This window comes from Danio rerio, chromosome 4 (assembly GCF_052040795.2).
Source record: "Danio rerio strain M-AB ecotype USA chromosome 4, GRCz13ab, whole genome shotgun sequence".
In the NCBI taxonomy this organism is placed as follows: Eukaryota; Metazoa; Chordata; class Actinopteri; order Cypriniformes; family Danionidae; genus Danio; species Danio rerio.
The window spans coordinates 37,485,090-37,506,663 of record NC_141024.2 but is presented as its reverse complement, the minus strand read 5'-3'; the positions used below and the strand labels follow the sequence as shown (position 1 = coordinate 37,506,663).

The following is a 21,574-nucleotide window of genomic DNA, read 5'->3' as shown; positions in this document are numbered from 1 at the left end:
CAAAAGATCTACATCAAAGGACAAACTAAATATACTAACAATAAATATTATGAAAATTAAGTACAGAGAGCTTCAGTTATTTTACTTTGGTTTCTGAAATATTTGAGGCTTTGAGCCAATTTCTTTACCTCAGAAAGAAAACATCTAAAAGACCCAGATAGCAGGCAGTAATCGGCCCGAGCTCGGCTGCCCCCCGGCGCCTCCGGCTCCGACTCGGCATCGGCAAATGTTACCTGGGCCGAGTGCGGCCCGCAGCTCGCTCGCGCACATGCGGTTGTGATGCGGCTGTAAAGCACTGGCCCGATTCCGGTCAACCATATCCTGGCCGCTTCTGGCAAGGACTCGGCTGATGGCAACCGATTAAGTTCTTATTTTATCTAGTAATCTGTTAGCTCCACGTTTAATGATAATTTGAGAAAATATTCATGGTACGATAGCAAAAAAAAAAAAAAAAAGAATATTTAGTGTGGATGGTCGCAATGTTTAGACGCAAACAAAACAATATTATTTATAAATAGATTATACATGTCATCTAGAGAAAAACTATGTAAAATTCTCTTATTTTTGAGATAGCACGCTCCTGTGCTGACTGTTTTTTTTAAAGCAGAAGTTGGTTTCATAATAAACACATGCGTTACTAAACTCATGATCCACACTCCAATCCAGACGGTGGCGGTAATGCTCCAAAAAGCTGGTTGTCAACCACCATGGCACGAAGATCACAAGAAGAAAAAGTTTGGTTTTTCAAAGACTTCACGTGGATTCCGGTCAGAAAGGTAAGCTTTTTACTGCTTGTGTTCTGTATAATTAGCGAATTTAGAGCTTAAAACATTTCCACGGTGTTTGGTTTTAACAGCGTTTAGTAATTTAAAACAGTTTGATACGAAATGTAACTTGCTTTAAGAAACACGACTGGAGCTAATGTATGCTAACGCTAACAGTTACAAACACGTCTGAAAGTTCCTTTTCCTTTTACACAATGTTAGATTGTAATGTGTGTAGTAACTGAAAACTATTTTAATTATTTTAAAGAAACATGAAACGAATTTGTGTGTATGCTAACTTTGCGTTAAAGAAAGTTTCTGTAGACGAATCCATTAACTAACTTGGCAAAACGTGTTTTTTTCCTGATTTAACATTATAAAGTACCGTGGATGTTGAAAAAAATCATTGTACAGGCGTATACTTATCCAACAGTATTAATTCTGTGATTATGTGTAAATAAAAACTAATCGTTTTGGATTAATAAAATATTGTTTATCTTGTTTATGCAGTTAGTCACGAAAATGATCGAAACTCGACTGTTTACTATTCTCTTTAAATTATCCAAGAGAAATATATTAGTGTGCACTTTAATTCATATGTGTTAGCCTATGTGAATCAATTATATCTTTTGTTCAAGCTGTAATGATCAGTTAATGTAAAACTGAACGTCTTAAAGCAGATTTTGATGTTTTTTTTTTTTGTTTTTTATGTTATTGACAGTGATAAATTCTGATTTAAATGAATGGGTTACAATATTTGTTGGTTAAGTGTCATTGTTCTTGTTTAACAAAGGTTAGTGAGATCATTTTGCAGCACATCACGACCAAAGAAGTCAATGGCACACTCTTTTGAACGTGAATAGGCATGTTATAGTTGTGTGCTAAAAGTCCATTATAAGCTGTAAACTGCTGATATATTTTTAACATAGATTGAGCTTTTCAGACATTACATTACTAATTGGTTCACAAACAGCTGAAATGGTTTATTGTTATTGGCTATCATCATCATCATCAAACATTTTTCACAATGGTAGGTTAATCTTCATGGGTACAGAATAATGCATGTGCTTGACCATCTTACAAATCTATGTCTCAGATTCATAAGGCTGTCACTCTGCATGAATCTCCGAATAAATCTTGTGCAACCTTCTGTGTACTGATTATTTACACTATAGGTATTATATGCATTAATTAACTTTGATAGTATTTCAGGATTTGAACTTTTCTTTACGGGAGGTTAACAACAATGTGATGTTTTATTATAGATGCATATGAGGAAGCTCGACTCAAACATCCACACGCAACTGTGATTTCTGACTGGTAGACAGATGAGGATGATGATCGCCTGTCATACATCTAAAGACAGAACAGGTTTGTTTGCAATTATTTTAAACACATACTGTCAACATTATGTCATTGATCTATTACAACCTGTGAGTTTTGCCCTGGCACTATACTAAAGTGATGTTTTGTTTTGTAAATGTATCTGATTAAGGGACAGTATAGACACATCTATACCGTGATGAAGAAAAATTACTTGGAACAAAGAGGCTGGATAAAAGGCAGATATGAAGATTTCAGAAATCAAGGCAGCACCACAAGTACCATCACCATCAATGACTATGGCAGAAATCTTAAGACCACCATCAAGATGCACAGATACTGTACATTCCAGTACACCAGGCGTGTCCAAACTACGGCCCGCGAGGCTTTTTATAAATATCAATAGAATCTGGCCCGCTATACAAAAATGAATGAATTCAATAAATAACCACCGGGTTTCGCTATTACATGCATTCAATTAAGCAGCAGTTCTTGTTATGATCTATATATCTATCTGTCTGTCTGTCTGTCTATCTATCTATCTACACACAGTTGAAGTCTGAATTATTAGCCCCTCATTGATTTATTTCTTCTTTTTTAAATATTTTAAATGTTTAAGAACATTTTTACAGTATGTCTGATAATATTTTTTCTTTTGGAGAAAGACTATATGTTTTATTTCGGCTAGAATAAAAAGCGGTTAAAATTTTTTTATGAACCATTTTAAGGTCAAAATTATTAGCCCCTTAAGTCTTCAGAACAAACCATTGTTATAAAATAACTTGCCTAATTACCTTAACTTGACTAGTTAACTTGATTAACCTAGTTAAGCCTTTAAATGTCACTTTAAGCTGTATAGAAGTGTCTTAAAAATATCTAGTCAAATATTATTTACTGTCATCATGGCAAAGATAAAATAAATCAGTTATTAGAAATGAGTTACTAAAACTAATATGTTTAGACATGTGTGGGAAAAAATGTTTTACTCTCCGTTAAACAGAAATTGGGGAAAAAATAAACGGTGGCTAATAATTTAGGGGGGCTAACAATTCTTACTTCAACTGTATGTATATATATATATATATATATATATATATATATATATATATATATATATACACACACACACACACACACACACACACACACACGTGTCTGTGTGATGCATGTAAAATTTAGCCCGCGACAACGTTTGTTTTTTTGCATCTGGCCCTCGGTACACCTATGAACATTTACAGTCTTTGTTCTAGTGCAGTTTGAGATCAAGACAGAACTTATTGCATCTCGTGATGTCTTTGTAAGAATTGAAGACATCACTAAATTTGTTAAGGTTTAATGCAGCTAGAAAGTAAAGATCAACTAGAGAATATCAGCAGTGTCTAACCCACTGTTGTATTTACAGAGGTTGTATGAGAATAAGCTACAGGTTGATTTATACTAATCTGTTATTTTTCTTTTTTAGCTTGACTGACTGAAGTTTTAAAATCATGCAACGTCATAAAGCAGCAGCTGGGCCTGATTCTCACAAAACCAAAACAGACGTGATGAAATTCCAGATGTAAACACATTTGACCTTCCTTTGGCCAATTTGATTTGGAAAAGCTTGAAAATCAACTAAAGGAGCAGCCCGAACAAATGAAGAAACTGGTAAGTTCAAGCTCTTGCTAATTTCAAAGTGTTTTAAGTTTATTTGTTTTTTTTTATTGTTTTTTTTTTTGCTTCGTAGGTAGCCTACTTTTTTCCTAATTTTTTCTTTTTTTTTACATTAGTACTTGTTCACTACTAATTATCTGTTTATCTTTTAATCACAGATGGAGTGAGGACAAATGTCCATAACACGCCACTGATAAAGAAGTGGAAAAATGCATTACAAGGTAGCTACAACTTGCCCCTGACAGGGATGGAGGAAGAAAGAAGAGAAAACTAATGTGTCAAATGTCTACATCACTATTTTGTTTTATTTTTTAAACAACATTTTAAGTGTATTAGGATGTTCCCTGATACTTGAACAATTTGTTTCTTTCATTTGCATTTATATATATATATATATATATATATATATATATATATATATATATATATGTATATGTATATATATATGTGTGTGTGTATATATGTATGGTATGTATGTATGTATGTGTGTGCGCCAAATTCTGAAGAAACATCTTGATACATTTTTAATAAACGTAATACAAATAAAATTATAAATATAAAATTGCACAAGACGTGTATATATATGAAATGTATAATCATCTCACTCATGTCTTGCTGTTTGTGCAATTGATTTTGTTCAAGTTTATTTAAAAATAAGTTTGACTATACTTCTGCAATTATATATATATATATATATATATTTCTTTGTTTATTATTATTTTAATGTTTGATTAAAAAATGTTTCAAGATGTTTCTTCAGAATTCTGCAGTACTTTTTACAAGTTTGACTTGGATATTTTACAGATTGTCATTGGAATTTTTAAGATGTTTCATGCAATATCTTAAATTGGTTTCTATATTTAGGTTTATATAAAATTTAGCTGTTTGTACAAATTTTTAATTCAAGTCTATTGGGAAAACAGGGTTGTTTTAAAAACATCTGTGTTAGTGTGTAATTTTTAGATATTTTGTTTAAATCTTTCTGTGTGTCTTTATTGTGTTGTTTTATTGTTGTTTTTACATTGATATTCTTGTGCACTACAAAATTATGTATAAAATTTTAGTACTATTTTTTTTCTTGCAATCAATAAACGTTTAACATTTATTTATTTTGTCATTTGTCTGATTATTTTCGTTACAGAATATGTATGCAGTTTGCACTTTATTCAAAGGTTAAACGCAGTGCTTACACTTTGTGTTTACATTATAGTCTGTGTTTGCTGTTATATAAATTCAAATGGTTGTAATACCATATATCAAGTACCAATGTAATACCAAAAGGTTTTATAAGGTGTATAAATACGGAATCGCGCCAGCTCTGGGCCGCAGCGCACATTACCCTCGCGCCGATTCCGGCGCGGATGCGCAGCATCGGCTCGCTTACGGCCGCCGCATCTGGCCCGCTTGATTCGGGCCGGAATCGGGCAGTGAGTCCACAGGCATCCGGCCCGAGTCCGGCAGCCGAAGTTGGGCCGAGGGGTTAGTCTCCGGCAGGCGACAATCTAGCCGGAACTGGCCCGAGTGTATTTTGCTATCTGGGCTATGTATAAGAAATGGAGTACTAGTTTTAATCAGCTAATTTGTGGCTGTTGTTTCTTGCTCTGACGTATCTGATTTCTTTTTGTTAATTACTCTCATATAAGAAGAAGAGAAGTTATTTTCTTTCTGTTCATTGTTTTATTCATTTTACATTTTTATTGCTTTGTTAATTTTTAACAGGATAAAGTGTCCAAACGCAGAGAAAAACTATATATAAGTCATGACTAGTTAGAAGAACTAAAACATGTACCCAGATAGCACACATGCGTCGCAGAGACGTCTGCTGGACATCCGCGTTTTCATCTGGGAGACGTCTTATTCAGGGCGTTTGCTCATCTGGAAAACGTCGCATAGACGTCCTTGTCATACATTCAAACAACGTCTATGCGATGCATTACAGATGTTCATTTTTAGAATGTTAGGTCTGTGAGACATCTTATTTATGTAGCATAGACGTCGTTTTTTATTTGTTTATTTAGACATTTCCTTCATTCATTTTGCTATAAATAACAGTTACAGGTACTCTGATTATACATCCGTCTTCACATATATAATAAGCTCAAGTATATCCACTCAAAATGAAAAACTCAACGGCTGAAGAATTATTTGTAGAATTTTATTATATTATAATTGATTAGAATTCATATTTTTTGAAGCAAACAAAACCAAATAGCAGCAAATAAATAAATAAATAAAAACAACTGGCTCAAGAGGCCATTCTTCCTGGGGCCAAGCGGAGAAAGTCTTTCAAATATTTTTCTGCTTCTGCCTCTGTTGGAGACGGAAGCACGGGGTTCCTCATAGCTGCACCTGTTTAAAAAGAATAAAAATAAAGAAAATAAAATAAGGCGGTTTTAAGAAGGCTCAGGGGGTGTTTTATTTTATTGTGAGCCTTTTATTTTTATCTGACCAAAATTAATACACACCATGTTAATTATTGCATTTGACTACATAATAATAATAATAATAATAATAATAGAGTGGAAGAAATAATATGATTGTTTGAAATTCGTTTAGCTATGGCATATCGTCTATTTTAGATAATGATCGTTAACACCATTTTTAAATCAGTTTAGCCTACCTTTATTTGATTGCTGTTCATTTGTTGTTGAAATACGGCTTAGATTGGAAATATTTTTACTATTCGATCATGCACCGTCCTCATGTAATCAATATCATATTCTTTAAAATGTTACTCTCAAATAAATTAAGCTATTGAAAAATTGATGTCAAATAGAAACGAGAGGTGCAAAAGCTTAAATCCGCCATAAAATGAATAAAGAAAAAATAACAACAACAAAAACAAGTGTACTTGCATTAGTATGCACTTGGACAACGTGGTCAAATTCGAGGAATCGACTCTTTTGTGTTCGAAACTTCATCACTATTGCGCATGTTTCCTCAAAGCATCACACTCAGCACGTAGAAGACACCAGTCCACGCGGGAATACTGAGGTAAGCAGTCTGATTCATTGTTATTGATATGTGTGGTCAGTAAAATATTTATTCCACTTTGTTTGTAGTAAATTTAACAAGGTAATAACTTTATTTAGACGAATAAAGCTATGTTTAAACACGTTGTGATGACAACTGACCAAGCAGCAGTTCAAGGTGATTAGGGCTAACTTAAATTTCGGGAAAATTTGTTCTTTAAATTTATTAGATTAATATCATACGACAAATTGACTGCTAAATAATGAATACTGTAAAAGTGTACATATGCATTATACTGTAGTGCTGGGAGATTATTCGAAAATCGAAACCTAAATCCATAACCGACATATATCCCCACGTGGCGATTTAATGCATGTACTGTCCACATGTGCTTCAGCAAAGCTCAAGCGAATGCAGGCAATGTGATTAATAATCAGAGGCATGACAGATTTTCTTTTTGATTATATGACCTATAATTTGTGAAGCATAACTCACTTTTTTTAGCGTATATTCATAATCAAATCGACTGAGGTTTTGTTTTTATTATTTCTAGTTATCACATACAAGGTAGGTGCAGTAATCAGCACTATCGCCTCACAGCAAGAAGGTCGCTGGTTCGAGCCTCGGCTGGGTCAGTTGGCATTTCTGTGTGGAGTTTTCAATTTCTTCCCGTGTTCGCTTGGGTTTCCTACGGGTGCTCCGATTTCCAAAGTCCAAAGACGAGGTATGGGTGAATTGGGTAAGCTAAAAAAATGGTCCATAGTGTATGAGTGTGTGTGTGTATGTTTCCCAGTGATGGGTTGCAGCTGGAATGGCATCCGCTGCGTAAAACGAATGCTGGATAAGTTGGCGGTTCATTCTGCTGTGGCGACCCCGAAATAATAAAGGGGCTGAGCCAAAAAGAAAATGAATGAATGAACATACAATGTAAGCTGTCTTTTCGTAAAGAGAAGCATGCACACACACGCACTTAAAATATTATTGTGAACAGCAATGTTCACATTATGTACTTTTTCACATTGCTTTATTATTTACTATTTTCCAGACACAAGTTATGCTTGTTAAAGATACTTGTCATTTTCCACTTTTGACATGGAAATATTTTTTTAGGGAAACTTTCTTTTAACACTAAAACTGAAATGTTTAGTAAATGAATAAATGGAAATTGATTAAGTACAAAAAATTACTTGGAAAATAATATAATGATTCAATATTTCAAAAGGAGGTAAAGTGTTCAATCAATCAAGGTTTTGATTTAAGGTTTAATCTCCTTGCCCTAATATACAAGAATGAACAATTCTCCACTTAAAATAATGATCTAAATTTTATTTCTAAAACACTCTTGTGTATTAAATATCATTTTACAATATATGAACAGCATATGCTAGCTCGTAAGCTTATAGCACACTGATAACCATATTATGTGTGTACAAGGTAATCATGCTATAGAGATATACTGGCAGTTCTGTCTTATAGGTATTATCTAAACCGTTCATTGCAAGACAATTGAACATACCTATCACAAGTGTCCCAATATTTGTGTTTTTTAGGCCTCTTTTATCTCCTCTTCCAGTTGAGCTGTTTGGCCACTGGACCAAACACTTTGGAGGCTACACGCCAAATGGTTTTTTTCAGAGTTTGTCCTCCTCTGATGGATAACCTCTTCATCTTAAAAATAAAAGGTAATATTAAATATTTACAGACAAAGTGCAAGGACTATGGCCCAGTTTTACAGACAAGGATGAGCTTAAGTCTGGACTATAAGTCTTAGTTAATGTTAGATATAAAACTACTTTTATAAAAATCCATGTGAAAGAAAATATAAGCACAATACTAGCGTGCATCTGGTAACAAAATAATGGCAATGAGATATTGTAAGGCATCACACAGCTCACACATACATTTTTAGTTTGGGACTAGCCTTAAGTGTTGTCTGTGAAACTGGCCATATAATAAAGATTTACTTAACAACAGCTGTAAAACCTTTAAATCTTAAATATTCGTACCATCTTCTCCATCATTGGTTTTTCAGCTAATTGCCTTTCCAGTTGTTCAAGGTCCTCCATTGTTTCAATAGGAAAGGTGTCATCCTCAGTGTCCACCACCATTTGACCACTTGACCGAGGGGCAAGGGACTGGACCACTGAAGTTAGATGGGTAATCTTCATGTCCAGCTCATTAAGCTTCTCCAAAATTGCCCTCTCCACAGCTGCAACACAGTAAGTGGGTTAATCTCTATTCAACTATACGTAAATATTTTTTAATTATTATTATTATTCTTAGCACTTAAATTTTACTCACGTGTGCATTGACTGGAGATGCAGCTCCATCGGCTGATACCAGAAGCATCTGCAAGCAAAATCACTTTTGAACGATTCACAAAAATGTTATGAGGATATTGTAATAATATGCTTGAAACCTTAAACGATAAAAAAAAAACTATATCCGTCTGATTACACATTGTTTTTCTATGGCTAAAATGACTTAAACTATTCACAGAATTCAGAAAAGCAAAATAGCAAAACTGAATTAAGAGGAAATAAAACTGAATTTTAAAAAGCAGACAGCAGCCAACCCCCTCTTGGTCTGTGCTTTTACGTAAAATAGTTTATATGTGAATTTTTCTGTGCATACGAAATCGTTAGTTCCCCAAAGTTATTGAAAGCATAAATTAACAAAACACTTTAAATTAATTTTCAAACCATTAATTTATAGGTAATGATAAATTATATATTGTACTCTAATACATTAATATTCTGAATACAGTGAGTTTTTTTACTGTCACTATAATTAACGAAGTGTTTTTTGTTGTTGTATAGTGTTGTATTTATTAGGTTACAAGGAAATAATTAGATAATGTTTTGCGAACAGCTTATTAACCATGGAAAATTTTCACAGAAAATTGGAAAAGCTCATTGATTAGTTGCTTTGAACAAGTTTCATATTCAGTGTTGATTAATATGTTTACAAATAAATTAAAAGGATGTACATTTACTTACGTTTACACACCATTAAGTGGTTATAAACATTTGAGTTTTTTTTTTGTTCTGCTAAACACAAGGAAGGTATTGTGAAGAAAGCTAAAAGCCAGTGATTATTGACTTCTATAGTAGGAAAATGCTATGGAAGTAAATGGTTACAGGTTTCCAACTTTCTTCAAAATATCTTAATTTGTGTTCAGCAAGAAGGAAGAAAGTTTGGGTAACACTTCGTAACAACTGCACACTGAATCATGCATTTAGCATTAGCAAATTGTTAATTAATTTGCAAGAAATTTAATTAATTTGTTAAGATTTAACTACATTAATAGATGTTGGTTAGCAGTATATAAATACAACTACAAATACTGTATAAAAAACATAATAATAATAATAATTCATAAGAAGTAACTGTCAATTAAAAAAACAAATGACTTACTCTTCGCTCTTGTCTGGGTACTTGAAGGTCTCAGCTCAGAAGTTGTGTCTTCTGTGTGATTGTACAGACAATGTAACATTACCATGTTAATAATTAGAAACTAATTTGCTGTGTATGTTTTTTTGAATGTTCTCGCACCTCGATAGCTCGATGGGTGGTCCCCCCAAGCATCTTCTTGCTCATTTACATGGGACATGCTTATTGGAAAAACTGGTGCTGAGAAAAAGGTCAAGTTGGTAAGTTGCATTTGCTACTATGACACTACATAAAATGTATATAATTTATTTATTTTTTACACTTACTCTGCATTTTTCTTTGATCTGCTGATGGCTTTGGATCTTGGACAGAGTATGTGTTGTCTAAATAATAAAAAACAAACAAACAAAAGTATAAAAAGGTTGCAAAAAATTACAATAAATGTGTTTACACTGTTAAAAATTGTCCCGTTAAAAAACAGTAAAATACTGGCAGCTGCAGTTGCCAGCAATGTACTGTTATTTTACAGTATGTTGCTGTAAAAATACATGGACTACATTGATTTACACAATACTCAAGTGAACTCATTTTGCTCACTGAAAGCAACTGCCTCAACTTGGTCAACTGCTGAATGAGTTTATGAAGTAATGTGCTATATATGCTTAGAAGCATACTTATAATGATAACTTATTTTAGTTAACTAGAAAAGTTCGCTTTAACTCTAATGTCTTATTTTTCACAACAGCACACATACATGTAAATCTGGAATCACCAGAGAGATTCTGACTGCATCAGCCACTAAACAGCCGCTATCTTTAAATAGAGAAACATGCAGAATAACATCAGCAGTTCATTGTTCATCTTTAACTCATACACTGGCTCTACTCTCCTCCACAACGGTGACAGACAGAAGAAATTAGCTTCAGGTTTTACAGTAAAATACTGTTTTTTCCTTGATTTAACAGTAATCTACTGGCAGCTGTGGTTGCCAGCAATATACTGTTTTTTTACAGTCTACTTCCGTTGTGTAAATGAACAGTATATTACTGTTAAAATACATTTTTACACTGTGTTTTTACCTCTCACACCTTTAACCCTTTAAACCCCAGAGCATATACTTCAGTTTTAATTGAAGTGTCCACACTACTGAGTGTTCAAAAAACATGTAGCAAAGCTGAAGTAAATTCATTAATTAAATGGCTAATTAAATGATAATTGAGGATTAACAATGAACAAATGAAGAAATACTGAAGGGAGAAAACAAGAACAGAACATACAAAACTTTAGTCACAGCTTTATAATGAAATAACCTGAAGAACAACAAATGATTAAATAATTTAAATGATCAGCGGATGATTAAACAACTCTACAAACATCATCACCAGCTACACTTATTACTTAATACATGTATTTTTGTATAACATCTACTAAAGTTCTTCTTGAGAAAAAGTGAAAGTTTTACGTCACCATCATGGAGAACAGAGTTTGCTTTAGTTGGGCTCTTAGCCCTGTCATTTTTAACATTTATATATCGTGGCTGCTGCAATTGTTAAGAACTTTGTTTAAAAAGCTCCTTTGTTGAGGCAAGCCAGCCAAAAACCTAAATAAGATCTGGTGATGTTCATGTTGCTATTAAATGGCAGAGTCTGTTCTCATTTAGTATAATAAAATTTACTGCTTCTATTCAATGTGAAATCTATTGTTTTACATTATATGGCAATGATTTCTGAAAGTTTTTAAGAATATCTTGGACAATAACACTGCTCTATGGTGTCAATCGCACTCAAAGAGACATCAATAATCAGCGTATGAACCTCAATAATGGTGACAACTAACAAAATTAACAGTTTAACTCACAAACAGGCAACTGAAAGTCTAAACATAAACAACAGCAGAATCAAACACAAATAAAGAAAACTGTTAGACCATTATACAACATTTATTTATACCGCAATGCATGCTGGGATATTTGTACCGTGCCACTCCCAGCATGCATTGCAGCATGAAACATTTGAGATGTTACCATTGTTGAGATACAAAGTCAGATTCATGAGGTCTGAGTGTGTATTCATCATAACTGAACTGTTTTTGTATGTTATTTCTTAACTGTTAAGTAATTACAGAGGTATCTTTTCTGTTTCCACTTCTCATTAATTAAATTAATACCTGCAACTAAGCATAAAATCTATTGCATGAAGCCCTTCATCCAGATATATACCAAAACATTTATCAGAACTAATTTCAGACAAATAGATTTCTCTATTTATTGACTTTCTAACTTTATTGCTATAGTACAAACGTTTTATAAACTCTGTATTACAGCAGTTGGAAAGTTTTATTAAATGAGTTCAAGGGTGAAGAACCCAACTAAATCAGCCCCTCACTCCATTACGGTGACACAAAAAACACCTTAATTTCTGTTGGATCTCAATGAGAATAGTATGGAAGTCAAATCAGTCAGTAATAAGTGTGTCTGCTGTTGTTTGTAGAGTTGTTTAATGATCCTCTGCTGAGACTGAAGCTATTTTATTTGATTTTATTTAATGTTGTAACTCAAGTCACTGTTTGTGTTTCTTGTTTATTTTCTTCAGTAATTGTAATTATTAACAGCAGGTGTTCATCAGTGTCTGAATTCACTCATTAGTGTTCATTAAAACTGTCAGGTGAACTATATTAGTTAACTAGTGTATGAAATAGTGAACAAGGGCACAAAGTGTGATTTCAAACACAGACTTCAAAACATCGAATCTGAACTCTGTTAGCTAAAGTCTAAAGTCAAAATAATTTAGCTAAATAAATTTATATTACGGTTCAAAAATATATACAAAAAAACTCTAAAATACAGGAAAAAATCAAGAGAAACTTAAAATAATATTACATTTATTATTATTATTATAAATTTAAAAAATTGTAGTTTACTTTTTTGTGCAAATACTCATTTGAATTTAAATTTAAATTGTTTTTTTATTCCTAAAGATGTTATGTGGCCAAACTTGTATTTTAGTGCACATAACTGTTTAATAAACATCTTTTATTTAAATGAACAAAAATATTATCTCTGTTTACTGAAAAATAGATGACAATATTCCAATTCAAAAGGAGGTGTACTCATATGTGCTGAGCAGAGTGTGTTTGTGTGTGTGTGTGTGTGTGTGTGTGTGTCTGTGTGTCTGTGTGCGTGCGTGTGTGTGAACATATCTGTACATATTATTCCAATCGTTGAAAGATAATATTTGTAAGCAGCACAGCCATTTTTGCAATATTTCAAAATGTATATTGCATAAATAAAATATATTTTATTTGTAAAATCCAAATAGGAACTTGCATGGCATATATGTAATTTGCATAAATTTAAATGCAACAGATTTCAATATGGGCAGGTATCGCATTGGTGATCTGCATATGAGAAGCTCTGTCTTTATTGAGCTTTCTACTGTTGTAGATGAATTGTGTTCTCTTTTTTGTATTTTAGTCTTAGCTTTACAGCCTTGTTTAATCAAACATTTTCTTTTTTACAATACAGCTAAATGAAATGTGACCGTAATTACCTGAAGTGAGACATACAACTTACGTGGTGCTCTGTCTTGTAAAGGCCGCAGCACAGAAAATGTGTCCTCTGTTGGATTGTACAGAAAATGTTGAGTTACCTAGTGTGAGTATGTGGAGCAATTTTCTTATTTCAGTTCTTATTTCAAATACCAATGAATCTGTTATTATTTATTTTGTTTTTTACCTTGATTTTCAGGTTGGGGTTTATCCCAAGTGTCTTGGTGCTCCACTTCCTGGCAGAACCTCACAGGTACGTCTGGAGCTGAAACTGCAATTATTTTCTTTGCAATTATGAAATGTTATTTGACATTTTTAATTGTAATACCTGGTTCAGAGAAGATTCAGTCTTTAAAGAGGCTTTCAACTTTTGGCAGAATAAGCAGATCATGAAACATACAATTTGTGCACAATTATTATGAAAGTCGATATCTGGTTATATTGACTGTGATAAGGGAGTCATGGTTTTAACTGCTAGTAACAATGAAAATTTAAGGATAGGAGAAGGATTTAAACTCTGATGACTTACTGCAAGATTCTGAAAGATAATATCTTTTAACAGTTACAAGAGGAAGTGGTCCTGTCCTTCTAGACCAGTTCTCAACCTATGCCTATGAAGTTCTCCGTGTATTTCAGTATTTCAGCTTGTGGTTATTTTTGAGTGGGTACATTTTGAGACATTGTATCCCATTGTGTCATTCTTTGACACAGAAGCTGACACATTGTACTTGTCAGTGACTAAAGGGTTCCTGATGCTTTCAAACTCTTTCAATGATGAACCGGATGAATCTTTCAGTATAGGAAATTAATTTTGAAATGAACACTGAAAACTTCTGGAAGATAAATTCTTTAAACCAATACAAAGGGAGTGGTGCTTGTCCTTTCAACCTATGCCTATAAAAGTCTCTGGGCATTTTACAACATTTCTGCGTGTGATTCTTAAGTGGGTACAATCGATACATTGAGTCAAATTGTGTTATTCTTGACACAGAATCTGACACATTGTACTTGTTTTGGCTCTGGCAAACTGGGTTTCCTAAACTATTCACCTTAATTACTGAAAACCTATTTTATAATATTATTTTCTTCTCGGCCAGTTGATTGTGACTCTTTATGTTTAAATAATGTCAGTTTCCCCTATGAGCATTTTTTGTCCAGTGGACTCAATTTAAAAATTAGCTTGTGTTGCACTTTCTCCTAGCCATATAATATACAGTTGAAGTCAGAATTATTAGCCCCCCTTTGAATTAGTTTTTCTTTTTTTATATATATTTTTCAAATGATGTTTAACAGAGCAAAGAAATTTTCACTGTATGTCTGATAATATTTTTATGTCTATATATTTGTTTTATTTCAGCTAGAATAAAATCAGTTTTTAATTATTTAAACCCATTTTAAGGTAAAAATTATTAGCCCCTTTAAGCTTTATTTTTTTCTGATAGTCTACAAAATAAACCATCATTGTACAATAACTTGCCTAATTAACCTAACCTGACTAGTTAACCTAATTAACCTAGTTAAGCCTTTAAATGTCTCTTTAAGCTGTATAGAAGTATCTTGAAAAATATCTAGTCAAATATTATTTACTGTCATCATGGTAAAGATAAAATAAATCAATTATTAAAGATGAGTCATTAAAACTATTATGTTTAGAAATATGTTTTAAAAATCTGCTCTCTGTTAAACAGAAATTGGGGGAAAAATAAACTGGGGGGCTAATAATTCAGGGGGGCTAATAATTCTGACTTCAACTGTATATATATTCAAGTCACTTTTGCTTCAACTAAATATATATATATATATATATATATATATATATATATATATATATATATATATATATATATATATAGAGGTACAATGTACTTCTATTAAAAATAGGATCGGAATATTACATTTATTTATATTTGTGCACAAACTGTAGGTGAGTGTTGTCTATTCAGCAATCAGAATCATGAACCAGCCTGTCATTGAGTCAGCCTTTTGAGTCATGGATGCTGTGAAGTTACAGCTTTTACAGTTTGTAGTTACAGTATTCATGTAAAGCGAGTTACCTTGACTAGTGGAGGGAGTTTCAAAACAGGCCTGCTGTTGCTTTTCTGTAGCTTTTTGTTGGTCGCGGACAAATGCTGTTGAAACATTACAGATGAAACAGATGTTATATCTGTCTCACAAACAAAAATTACATTGTACTGCACAGATCTTTATAGCTTGAGAGTGCTGTTGCTTCTAATTAGCAATTAAAAGTTATTTGTGCCTCTTAAAATGTAATACTCAATTTATGAATGTAATAACAGTAGTTTTTTGCAAAATGTTAAAAGAACAATATTACTGGATTCAGCTGAAAAAATTATGGTAAAGCAACATGTCACAAGAGCTTGTGCATTACATTTAATTTACTGTGATTAAGGAACATTCTTGAGCATATCACAAAGTACTTAAAACATCAAATATCTGTTTTACTAATTAAAACTTACAATTGCAAAAACTGTTAATTGTTTTACATGATGTTAGCTGAGGTCGTACAAGGGGACCTGAAAAAGAAAAAAACTGCTCAGTGATCATACATACACTTTTGACTGGCAGTAATATAAGTGGTGTATTTTTACCTTTTGCCCTGATATGTCTTGGGGGTGTTGGAGCTTTTGGTGCAGGTGGGACCCTTGGTGTTGGTAGACTTTTTTCTTTATTTAGTTTCTTTTTTTTGTGGGGAGTATCGCAAGGCTCATCATCTGATGTGTATATTTTCTTTCTATGAGCACAATCAGGGTAGTTAATTATACAAAGCATGATTGGATTATAACAATGTCTTGTTTTTTAAATGTAAGAAGAAAAAAACACAAACTTAAAAATAAGTTCAATATAATTTTTCTAGTAAAAGTTTTCTTTCCATCATTCTTAGGAAAGTTAGGAAATGGCCAAAATATAATAGTAAAAATAACAAAACCTTTTGCTTGTTTAAATCTGGCATAATTGTGTATTTGCGTGTTGCAAAAAATGCAAACAAACAGTTGATGATACATTTAAAACTAAATATACCTGATTTACCTGATAAGTGTGATTGAGATGTAAAAACTACGGCTGAATTTGATATTATAATTAAATATATTTACCTTTGTTACTCACATGAACTTTGTTTAGCTTCAGAAGACTGAATATTGTTGTTAAAAGTAAAATGTGTGTTTTGACAACTTACTTCGGAATTCTTTTTGCAGGCATTTCAGATTCCGAGATGTCAGATGTGTAGCATGCCTGTTTCCATTTCTTTGAAATCTTGTCAAAAGATGCTGAAAGAAATAAAGTATGTAACAATTCATGAATGCAATAGTCTATGGAATGTCATATATTATTGAATTTATCCTTTGTTTAATATTGTTTATTTACAATGTACTTCTGTGTACCTGACTCGTGTAGAATTCTGGCCTGATGCTTGGTCCAACCTTTATCTGGTTGTGGTGCCTCCATCAACCGGACACTCTTCAACACCCTGTCTATCTCCTTGTATGGAGGCCACCACGAGTGACCCTCTGAGTACCAAGACTTTGCGACAGGTCCGGTACTCCCTTCGTGAATGAACTCCACTATCAGGTACATTTTTTTTAAGCTGCAAGAACCTAGAGCCCCATAGTGTTGAAAGACACATATTAAATTTTGGTTGTTTATGTGCATGATTCAAATACACAAAATACATTTCATGCAAAATAATGATGCAAGTTAATATTGAGAAATTTTTTCCCAAGCACATATTACCAATTCCAGACCACATCAATCTTAAGAACCACTACTACTTTTGTATTCATCATTCATTATTGATATATAATTTTCTGACAACACTCAAAGTAAAAAATGCTTTAAATTCAGGTGTTTTACTGATAAAAATATAACTTGGACTGAAAAGTTGCAAAATTATTAAATGACGGTGAAAAGAAGGCAATACTAGAAATTGCAAAATAAAGTAATGACAACTATTTTGGATCATTTGAATCGAGCTATTTTCACTTTCTGCCTTCATATAATATTACATATTGGTTATAGTTGTAATTAGGGCTTGACATTAATACTCGCCAAACCACCAAATGCAGGTAGATTTCAGCTGTGGCGGGTAAAGACTGCCATTTCCACTAGCCACTTTGGCTGGTTGAAAATAATTTTTTAATCTTAGTTTTCTTAAAAGCAGGGTTCAACAATAAGGATGGTCCAGTTTTTGGGACAGTAGACAGGATTGTCAGTGTCCTGACCAGGCCAGTGCTGGCTTATCACTAAATATTATAATTTCAGTTTTTTACCGTTTATCAATATGCATGCAAATGTGATAAAAAAAAATTTATATATTTATTTTTTTCAAAATTAGTGGTATACACAGTAATGAGTGGAACAGCAAATTAGATTTTAGAATCAAGAAGCAGCATGATTGACAAAAACAACTGTGTTTATGCAAAACAAAAGATAGCAGATAAATACCAAATGAGAGCTTGATCATACACACTGTGAGACACAGGCTATTCTTACTCACTGAGAGATGTTTTTGAGAGCCGAGTGTTTAAAATACTTGTGCACTACCGTGTCCTTGCATGTAGCAATCCTCCTTGGAAATGAAACTGGTGTGATGGATTCTATTTGAAATAGACTGGACAAAAGTAATTCTCGTGCATCCACAGTCCTTCTGCTTTCAAGAGCTTTAGATTTAAAAACAGGTATTTGTAAGCAGCAGTGATTGCCACTTTAACCATTGTTTGAACAGATTATTAATGTGCCTAATGTTAACTGTGTGCACATGATTAATATTTCATTATCACACATGGTTTGTTTTTCACCTGCTTTCTTTTGCTTGCAAGTCAATTTTCTGCATATAAAATATATTTTCCCAACAACAAAATTGTGGCTAGTGAAAAAGGCAAGTGGCTAGTAACCTTGGAAACTACAAGCCACAGTGACTGGTGATCAAAAAAAGTCAATATCAAGCCCAGGTAGTGATTAAGGTTTACAATTTTCAAAATGCTCTAGGAAAAAATATGATCAGAATATCAACTTGCACAATAATTATACTCGCACTATACAGTATATGTGAAAAAACAAAAATGTGGAAATAGATAGATACTATGTGTGTAAAGGTTAAACTGAAACAAAATAATTTCTGCAAGGGACTAAAAAAAGCTTTCATTTCAATATTTTCAATCTTGCAGAGATGAATTGGTCCTGAGATGACATCAGTAGGTAGATGCCAAGTGTGGAGGATGGAAGCGTGGGGATAGTCAAAAAGGAGTTAATGTTTGCTGAAGGTAGTGTAGACCATGTAAATGCCATGCTTTTCTGAAATTATGTTTTGCAGCTTTGCAACCTTTCTGCCAATATAGACAAATGGTTTGCCTGGTCCAGTTTCAGAGTATATGGGCATACTCACTCTAGGTACATTTCTGAGGAATGCCATCCTGTTCTCCAGGTGCACACCATCCTGAATACAGGTTTCACACCCATGGTAACCTGCTTGGCCATTTTAGAAAAGCATGTGCAGGTGCATCCCAGATCATAGAGAAAACTTGAATGTTAACTTTAGTCATTCAAATTCAAAGCCATTTTTTTTAACTCTTTGATTTCAGAGATTAGGTCTTCGAGATACTCATTCAGGGAGCTAGTTTTACAGTACCTTCAGCCCACAATAAATCTATTGGCACATGTTCCCCCTGCACCAAGTTTTAAACTTCTACTAGACTGAGCCAGCATTGAGCAAATGAACTCTTGTAGAGAGGAAGACCATCAATGCTCACCTGGAACTTAAAATTTGTATCTTCCTTAAAATGTACATGTCATAGAGGACCCTTGAAATGGATGCCATTGAACCAAAAGTATATTACTGGTCCTGTGCGTTCAAAGAGAACTCATGTGCAAAAAGAAGGCTATTCTTTTTGAACGCACTTTACCTAATATTGTCCTTGTATTTTTTGGCAGACTCGGATTGTAATTGTGAATGATTATGAGTAATTCATTTAGTGATGCATGTGTTAATTTTTTTTTTTTTTTCTGTTTCCCATCTTGTCAAAGTCATCATTGAGGGGACTTGAACTAGTCAGATTGACTCGTTTATGAAGCACTTGCCAGGATGATACTGCATTCAGTCTCATTAACATGGGACAAACAGTCCAAGAAGTCAGTGCCGTCTTCAACAGTGCTGCTTGTCAATGCCACCATACTGTTCCCTCAATAGTGATGCTTATAACACATGCATTGATTAAAGCTGTTTGTCCACCTTGGCTTTGGCTTTTCTCCTGTTGTGTCCAGTAAGATTGTTTTTTTTACAATCCGTAATACACACACACACACACACAATGCATTGCCCTAACATGCTAAGCCTGCATTGGTTTTGAAATTCAGTACTTTAAGACCCTTAAGCAGGTCACACACCAGAAGCGCCGCTCCGCAGCGCGCCACGCAGCGCCATGCATTTTAGAATTCTAAACATAGGTTTCGATCAGAATACACACACAGGTGCTGCAAGTCGGCGGCGCCACGGCACAGGACGAAGTTCATTTTTCAGCCTCGCCACAAAGCGGCATCTGATTAGTTTAATGTTAAATATCATTCGAATGTGCGCATCTAGTGTGTGATGCTTTAAACTGTCATGTGCGCGCTGTGTCGCGGCGCTTCTGGTGTGCGACCTGCTTTACATCACACTGCTTACATGTACGCTTACATTTAATTGAACTTTATAAAACTGAAGCTTGGTAAACTAATTGGTGCATATTAGATGGGAGACATCCAGAATGTGCAGTGTTATGAGTCTCCAAGATTTGAAATTTTAGAACCACTTTCTTGATGACCAGTAGTTCTGTCACAATAATTACACGTACCTTATTTTTGAGGGACAGAATGTGTAAGTGTTATGTAGTTGTCAGTTGACTGTAGAGAACTCTGTAATTAGGGAAAAGATAAAACAGGTAACGTCAGTTTTGTCATTGTCATGCCTAGAAACAGTATAAAAAGCTTAATAAATGTATGATTACTCCTTTTTATAAAATGTTTGTTTAATTGAACTAGAACTAAACCCATAAGAATGCCTATATTCTGCTACTCCTTTGAATGTATTTTTTATCCTACCCAAAATTACAGGGACAGTTCGTCTAAGAATGACAATTCTATCACCATTTACTCACCATTCACTTGTTCCAAACCTGTTTGGCTGTCTTTTCTCTGTTGAACACAAAAGAAGATAGTTTGAAGAAAGCTGGAAACCTGTAACCACTGACTTCTATAGTATTTGTTTTTCTACTATGGAAGTCTATGGTTACAGGTTTTCAGGTTTTTTCAAAATGTCTTATATTTTATTCATCAAACGAAAGAAAATCATAAAAGTTTGAAACCCCTTGAGGGAGAGTAAATGTTGAGTGAATTTTCATTTTTGATTGAATTGTCCTTTAATCTCAGGAGAACAAATTTGGAAAAAAATTAAGGTGAAACTAAAAAACTAAGGGCTAAGGATTATTTTATTTATATATTTATTTGAGGTTTTTTTTTCTTCGACTATGGTTTAAGTTGAGGGGTTTCAAAACAGTGGACTATGGAGAGTTATGGATTTAAAACCATGCTGATTTTTTTTATTTAAACTGTTGCTAATGCTACTGTAAATATGGATTATGAAATGAGGGTGGTTTTTATAAAGTTTAAAAAAGTAACAAGAAGAAACAAGAAGTGGGTTATATACTATTTAAAGATTTGTTTCTGTTTTCTGAACTTGACAAAAATTGTAAGGAGATTTATTTGTTTTTGGAAAAGAACTAGAGGATAATAGATTTAAATCTTTATTGATATTTTTAAGGTTTATATGATAGAATTTAGTGGGCTAAATGGTAGTTAGTGATCCCGATTTTGAAAGAGGTCCTAATTAATAGGTGGCACTGTGGCAGTAATACGCTTATAAATAAATCTGT

The 21,574-nt window shown here is 33.4% G+C and overlaps 2 protein-coding genes across 2 annotated transcripts in view; one reads left to right on the top strand and one right to left on the bottom strand.

Moving 5' to 3' along the window:
- LOC141381693 (uncharacterized) overlaps window positions 1-21,574 on the top strand; it is an 835,171-nt gene that overhangs the window by 194,613 nt on the left and 618,984 nt on the right. The gene's annotated exons all lie outside the window — the stretch shown is intronic.
- LOC108183846 (uncharacterized) overlaps window positions 1-21,574 on the bottom strand; it is a 92,394-nt gene that overhangs the window by 69,527 nt on the left and 1,293 nt on the right. The window contains exons 3-18 of the mRNA XM_087248931.2: window positions 20,801-20,837; window positions 20,498-20,558; window positions 17,054-17,266; window positions 16,849-16,939; window positions 16,262-16,404; window positions 16,130-16,186; window positions 15,707-15,781; window positions 13,840-13,923; window positions 13,678-13,722; window positions 10,433-10,489; window positions 10,269-10,346; window positions 10,131-10,181; window positions 9,015-9,062; window positions 8,720-8,922; window positions 8,230-8,381; window positions 5,530-6,089 (exon numbers count right to left, since the gene is read on the bottom strand). Coding sequence (XP_087105057.1) covers window positions 8,271-8,381; window positions 8,720-8,922; window positions 9,015-9,062; window positions 10,131-10,181; window positions 10,269-10,346; window positions 10,433-10,489; window positions 13,678-13,722; window positions 13,840-13,923; window positions 15,707-15,781; window positions 16,130-16,186; window positions 16,262-16,404; window positions 16,849-16,939; window positions 17,054-17,246 — 1,236 coding nt within the window. The 5' untranslated portion in view covers window positions 17,247-17,266; window positions 20,498-20,558; window positions 20,801-20,837 and the 3' untranslated portion in view covers window positions 5,530-6,089; window positions 8,230-8,270. The remainder of the gene's footprint in view (window positions 1-5,529; window positions 6,090-8,229; window positions 8,382-8,719; window positions 8,923-9,014; window positions 9,063-10,130; window positions 10,182-10,268; window positions 10,347-10,432; window positions 10,490-13,677; window positions 13,723-13,839; window positions 13,924-15,706; window positions 15,782-16,129; window positions 16,187-16,261; window positions 16,405-16,848; window positions 16,940-17,053; window positions 17,267-20,497; window positions 20,559-20,800; window positions 20,838-21,574) is intronic.